A 7033-nucleotide genomic window follows, 5' to 3' on the forward strand; every position below is an offset into this window, starting at 1 on the left:
GGAGATTCCACCACCTGCCTACGTAACCCATTCCAGTGCTTCACCACCCTCCTAGTGAAAAAGTTCTTCCTAATATCCACCTAAACCTCCCCCACTGCAACTTGAGACCATTACTCCTTGTTTTGTCATCTGGTACCACTGCGAACAGTCTAGCTCCATCCTCTTTGGAACCCCCTTTCAGGTAGTTGAAAGAAGCGATCAAATCCCCCCTCAGACCAGACCCTGCAGAAAAGAGCCATTCCTTTCCAAGGGAATTCAGCTCTGGGGAAAGGTGCTGGCTCAAGGGCTCTGGGCACGAGACTCCTCTGTTGATCCCCTGAATGGGTACAGCACAGACAGCCACACGGCAGGTTCCCTGGCACACACTGCCCACACTGAGGGACCAGCTGTGAGGTGGAGAGGAAACCAAGCCCTGTATAACTGTTTTGACAGGGCCTCTTCCTGAAGTACCTGGGCTAGCTCAATGGCCCATTCAGTGCTCAGCCTCTCTGCTATCATTACCAGCAAGTGGGCCAATAAGTGCAGGGGTGATGTGCACACCTGCTCAGTAGGAACTAGCCTGACATCACTGTAAGTAACCCTGGCCACTGTACAGCCATCAGATGAGAGCCGCTTTAGTCACTATGAGGGATGCTCAAAAGGAGTTAGGCTCCTAACTTCCATTCCACCCTGCTGTCCTGGGCTTGACTAGAAACAACGGTTGGGGCGAAAGACTCCACGCTCCATTCCCAACTCCCAAGCCAACCAATCCCCGGGAGCTGATATCCTTTGGTATGAATTTAGTGAACCAAACTCTGCCTTCAATTGCCACCAATCTGAAGTCACAGTTTGGCCCCAAGATTTGAAAGCAAGTTTGTCCTTTCAGAGAATCATGGCAGCCTGAGGCCAGCACCTCTCAGGAACAGCGAGGTAAACAGTAAAGTCAGTGAGGATTTCACTGGAGTTACTGCGGATTTACACCAGGGTGACACAAACTGGAATCCAGCCCCTTCCCTTCATTTAGGGGCTTTTCTGGCTGGCTCATGGGACCTTTGGCACTTGCAATAACTGAGGCTGTTGGATTTTGTCTCCTCTCCCCTTCACCAGGTTAAATCTGTGTATGGCAGCAAACACCCACTCATCAAGTCTGATCTTCCCTATTCTGAATCTATCTATTGATCTATGTAAAGAGTTTTATCCTGCTGCCCATCACTGTAGGATCTGAGCACTTTCCACATAAAATCACTAGCAATAGCAAAGTCCCTGGCGGACTTATTAGAGTCTCTGAAACGTCTCCTTGGAGTAGCCGTTTTTTAAAGTGGGCAAGCCCCGCTGATCCCTGCTGCCGGGAGGGGCAGGGGGGCACAGGGTCAGACTAAACCTCACCCTACCCCCGTATTGATTAAGGTGGGGACCAGGCTGTCTCTCATTGGCGAGGGAATGTTCCTTAGTCTTCAACACGGCCCCATATTGGCTCTAATGCTGCAACAGTGCAGCCCTTATCATTCCATCTCTGTGACAGCCCCCTCCATTTACCCCAGGAGAAGGAGGAGTTTGTCCCTGTGCATCAGCAGAAGCCTGGAGGTTTTCACCGTTCTGCCTTTTCTGCTCCAGCAATTGTCCTTTCCCCTCCCATTTGAGATATAGAGCATGTGGCGCAGAGCGCAGAGAGCTGCTTCTAGGATGACGATAGCTCAGGCTCAGTGTGAGAAGCCCAGGGACTGGGGAGGACATTGTGATCGGAGGCTGTAATGGATGGAGCTATTGCTACCCTGGTGTGTGTACAATCTGGTGGCTGTTCCCATGTGCAATAAGACTGGTGCGTCTCAGCCCAATTCTAACACACGCATCCCCGTCAGAAACGCCTCCATCATGACTGGCACCCACTGGCCTCTTGTCGGCAGCTTCAAGATAATTTAGTGAGATGGGAGATTGAACTCTCCTTTAGAAGGAACCTGGCCAAGGCAGGACTGTCCATCTATCACTGTCCACCATGGCTAGATAATAATTATACATCAATAACAAGCTCTAATGCAGCACTTTGCATCTGTAGCTCTCAAAGGTGTGCAAGTGAGAAAGCAGGTGGGTAATGGCTCCCAGATTAGAATGGCCCATCACAGGCAGAGGCAGCTGAGCAAGCCTCTCAGCCAAGGGGGCTCAACTTTGCCATGGGAGCTCTTCCAGCCATGGGCTCTCTTCTGAGAACTGGGGTGTTGTTTTGTGACATTTATCCTTGTCCAGTAGAACTGGACTGAGCCCCCCCCAGTTGACTTCACCCAGACGACAACTTTCAGGACGACTACACTACAAAACCGCTCAGTGGCAGCAAATCTCGGAGCCCAGGGCAGCCAACTCGGGCTTGTGAGACAAGGCTAACAATAGCTCAGACTGGAGCCCAGGCTCTGAAACCCAGCCAGGAATGTGTGTCTCAGAGCCCAGGCTCCAGCCCCAGCAGGAACATCTGCACTGCTATTTTTAGCCCTGTGGCGTGAGCCTGAGTCAGTGGACGTGGGCTCTGAGACTCACTGCTGGGAGCTTTTCTTTGCAGTGTAGATGTACCATTTCACTCCTTGATTGAATCCACCTGGGCTGGAGCTGACCCAATGTGGCTTCGTACCCCACCTGCCAATCCCCTGAGCCAGCCCTTCTCCACCTCTGGAGCCAGCATTTCTGAGCGGAAGGAAAGGAGCTGTTCTAGAGAAAGCCCAGACCCTATGGCAAGGAGGGACTCACTCACTCCATCATGCTGACTTGCAGGGGTGGAATCACATAGGAGTACAGCAGCAGCATGAAGCTGGTCAGGACAGTTCCCAGAACAAGCCCCTTGCACATGGACCTCCAGTGCTGCTGCTTCTGCAGCATTGCGGTCACCTGCAAATCCCAGAGAGAGGAGCAATTAGGGAGGCAGGCAACCCGAGATAAGCTTCATTAACTCTCTAGAGACAGACAGAGAGTGAGAGGATGGCCAAGGTAGAAGGGACGGGAATAGGGTGACCAGATTTCCCGATTTTATGGGGACAGTCCTGATTTTTGGGTCTTTTTCTTATGTAGGCTCCTATTATCCCCCACCCCGTCTTGATTTTTCACATTTGCTGTCTGGTCACCCTAGACGGGAAAGGGAGAGGAGATGTGGAGGACACAAACATCCCTGGGAAGAAAAGAGTTCTGATCCCTAGATTATTACCCCAGCAGGGTTAACTGTCACCATCTAGCGTAAGCTCCTGCATAACACAGGGCAGAGACCTTCCCTGAATCCATCCCACCTGAACTAGAGCAAAGCTTCTACAAAAACAGCCATTCTTGCTCTAAAAATTGCATGCGATGGAGAATCCACCACAGCCCCTTGGTGGACTGAGCCAATGGTTAATTACCCTCACTGCCCCTTATTGCTAGCTGAGCTCTTCTGAAAATCTGGCCCATTGTTGTTAACGTGTGTGTGGTTAGAGGTTGTGGGTTTATGCTAATGTTTTGGTGCAGCAGCCAAAGCAGTGTAAAGGAGCAACAAAGAAATGAAACAAAGGCATATGTGAAGAAATGGGTACATTCTCTCTCGCCTGTGTTATACTACAGATCAGACCAGATAACCACGGTCCCTGCTAGCCTTAAAAATCCATCACTCCATTTGGGATGGACTGTCTGTACACAGAGGTGTTAATTTACTGATCTATGGCAACCAGGAAACCAACCAGTAGAGATAGTGCCACTTGACATACCCAGATGATGGGTTCACCAGAAAGGCCTAGAGACAGAGAGGGTTAGTGTTATATCCAATGGCAGGGAGGTCAACCTGAGCCTGAGAAGGAGCCAGAATTTACCAATGTAGATTGCCAAAGAGCCACAGTAATATATCAGCAGCTTCCCATCAGCTCCCCCATCCCCACGCTCCCAGCACCTCCCACCCACCAGCAGCCCCGCCGATCAGCACCTCACCCTCCCTCCCCACACCTCCTGATCAGCTGTTTCATGGTGTGCAGGAGGCTCTGGGGGGATGGGGGAGGAGCGAGGGCACGTCAGGCTCAGGAGAGGAGGCGGGAAGGGGTGGAGTGGGGGCCGGGCCTGGGGCAGAGCCAGGGGTTGAGCAGTGAGTACTCCCTGGGCATACTGGAAAATTGGTGTCTGTGGCTCCAGCCCTGGAATCGGTGCCTAGACAAGGAACCGCACGTTAACAGCTGAAGAGCCTCATGTGGCTCCAGAGCCCCAGGGTGGCCACCCCTGTCCTGTGGTAATAGCTTGTTCCACAGACATACTGCCAGACTCTGCCCTGTGTATACAGATCTGAGGGCTGGTGTGCAGTGGTTCTCAACCAAGGTTACGTGTACCCCTAGGGGGATGCAGAGGGCTTCCAGGGGGTACATCAGCTCATCTAGATATTTGCCTAGTTTTACTTAAAAAGCACTAGTGAAGTCAGTACAAACTAAAATTTCATACAGAAATGACTTGTTTATACTGCTCTATGTTCTACACTCTGAAATGTAAGTACAATATTTATACTCCCAATTGATTTATTTTATAATTATATGGTAAAAATAAGAAAGCAAGCAATAGTGTGCTGTGACACTTTTGTATTTTTAGGTCTGATTTTGTAAGCAAGTCGTTTTTTAAGTGAGGTGAAACTTGGGGGTAGGCAAGACAAATCAGACTCCTGAAAGGGGTACAACAGTCTGGAAGGGTTGAGAACCCCTGAGCTAGTCTACACTACGCTTGTACTGATGTAGCGCATTTGGTGAAGACGCACTGTGCCGATGGGAGAATGCTCTCCCATCAGCATAATTACTCCACCTCAACAAGAGGTGGAAGCTGTGTCGATGGAAGAGCGTCTCCCGCCAACTTAGTACTGGTATGGACAGCGCTTAGGTCGATGTAACTTGCATCATTCAGGGGGGTGGCTTTTTCACACCCCTGAGCTACATAAGTTACTTAGACTTAAGTGGTAGCGTAGACAAGCCCTCAGGGACAAAGGAAGAACATCAAACGGGGATAAAGAACATTCCGACCAAGCTGCCAAATTGAGGATGGCTATTGTCATTTTTAAATAAGAGCTGGGAGGGAAAGTGTTTTCCTGCCCTGGGAAAAATGCTGAGCTTTCAAAAAAATGCCCTCTCCCAAATCAGGATGAAAAGTTACAATTTCAAAATCTTTTGCAAAATCAACAATCTGAGTCAATCCCAATGTTTTGTTTCAATAATTTCAGTATTTCATTTCAATTTTGACCTTTATAATTTTTATCATTTTTACTCTACTTAGCTGACATTTAGAAACAGAACATCGTTCCAAACCAACAAAATGAACTTTTCATTCTGACAATTTCAAAATCATTTTTTCCAAAAAATGTTCAAAACAAGACATTTGTCAGAACTGACCTTTTCCCACAAAGGTTTTTAGGTTTGACAAATCAGCATTTTCTGATGAAAAATGGTTCATCCAAAAATTCTCAACCAGTTCTATTTTTAAATTATTTTTCTAACATTCCAAGGGGGTACATTAACTGATCTAAATATTTGCCTAGTTTTACAACAGGCTACATAAAAAGCACTAGCATACAGACAAAATAAGAAAGCAAGCAATTTTTCAGTAATAGTGTGGCTGTGACACTTTTGTATTTTTATGTCTGATTTTGTAAGCAAATAGTTTGTAAGTGAGGTGAAACTTGGGGGTATACAAGACAAATCAGACTCTTGAAAGGGGGCAGTAGTCTGGAAAAGCTGAGAACCACAGCTCCAAATTACACACCACCTCCTAGTGTTCTGGGCCCAAAGGAGTCCCCTGAAAAACTCAAGAATGGGATGAAGGAGCAAGCAGTTTTTCAAGCACACATTTAAATTATTTCCTGTGGGAAGCCTCACATATTTGGCCCGTTGCCAAAGTGTCCTCTTCTGAGAAGGACACACAGCTAATTGATCTCACCATGTCACCTCTCTCATCAGGTCCTGCTTTCTCCTGGCTGCGTGGATGGTGACATCCTTTCCAACCAGCTGCAAACAGACAACAACAAAACAACTGGCAAGGTATCAGAAACAGCAACTGCATGCTTCATAAGTGCACGTCTCAGCCGCTAGGGGTGCTGGGGCCTGCCCGCACTCCTGCTGTGGACCCCGTTCCTCTTTGCTCTTCCTCAGGCTCCCCTGGACTCCTACAGGGCTTGAGTCTGCTTCAGCAACCCCCTAACCTCTAAGAGGCCTCCCAGGAAGTGAGGCTCCAGGCCTTCTGTCCCCAGGCTCACTACTCAGTGTCCCCTGGGAACCTGGTGAAGTTAGAGAGCCCTGCATACACAATGACAGATTAAAGACCCCCATACTGACTCCTCTCACGGATAAATTCTAAATCACTTAAAAGAAAACCTAGAGAAATTTCCAGACAAAACACAGGCACATTAAGGGTGAGAAATACCAGCAACCTCAACCCCAGAAGACCAGGGTAACTATTAAAAGTAGCTTAGGCACGCAGTGCTGGGATGGTAAAAACAAGACCGTATGTGCCAAGTGCAGCTGCTTGAGCTACAGACATGGTGAGCTGTCATAGTATTCTTTCCCAGATCTGAACCTTAGAGTCCAGAAAATGAGATACTAGCATGAATGCCTCTAAGCTTAATTACCAGCTTAGATCCTGTAGTGCTCCCACCAATTAGGACTTTGGGTGGAGCCCCTGATTAGCTCCGGTCTCCCCAAAACCTTCCTGGGGGACCCCAAGACTCAGATTCCTTGAGTCTCACAAGAAAGGGAAATAACCCACTTCCCTTCCCCACTCTTCTTCCATAGAGAGAGATAAACACAGAGAGCAGATTTCCCCTCCCCCCTGTCTTTCCTTTCTCCCACCAGTTCCCTGGTGAGTGCAGACTCCCTTTCCTGGATTCTTATACAAGATAACCAAAAGATCAATTAGATTCTAAAAAAAAGGAAAACTTTAATAAAAGAAGGAAAACATAAAAATTGTCTCTGTAATCAAGATGAAATATTACCGGGTCTATTAGCTTATAACAAATGGATAAACAGCCTTATCCAGGAAAAATACAATTTAAAATATTTCCAGCAAACTACACATTTGCACATAAAGAAAA

The 7033-nt window shown here is 47.9% G+C and overlaps 1 protein-coding gene across 4 annotated transcripts in view; it reads right to left on the reverse strand.

The window, feature by feature from the left end:
- GAL3ST1 (galactose-3-O-sulfotransferase 1) overlaps positions 1-7033 on the reverse strand; it is a 36212-nt gene that overhangs the window by 2012 nt on the left and 27167 nt on the right. For 2 of the 4 annotated variants that reach the window (XM_075060028.1, XM_075060030.1), the window contains exon 2: positions 2717-2850. The exons of 1 other annotated variant lie outside the window; for it this stretch is intronic. In XM_075060028.1, coding sequence (XP_074916129.1) covers positions 2717-2850 — 134 coding nt within the window. Of the gene's footprint in view, positions 1-2716; positions 2851-5883; positions 5952-7033 lie in introns of all 4 variants that reach the window. One more of the 4 variants, XM_075060029.1, reaches the window with a different exon arrangement.

Source organism: Chelonoidis abingdonii, chromosome 22 (genome assembly GCF_003597395.2).
Source record: "Chelonoidis abingdonii isolate Lonesome George chromosome 22, CheloAbing_2.0, whole genome shotgun sequence".
Classification (NCBI taxonomy): domain Eukaryota; kingdom Metazoa; phylum Chordata; order Testudines; family Testudinidae; genus Chelonoidis; species Chelonoidis abingdonii.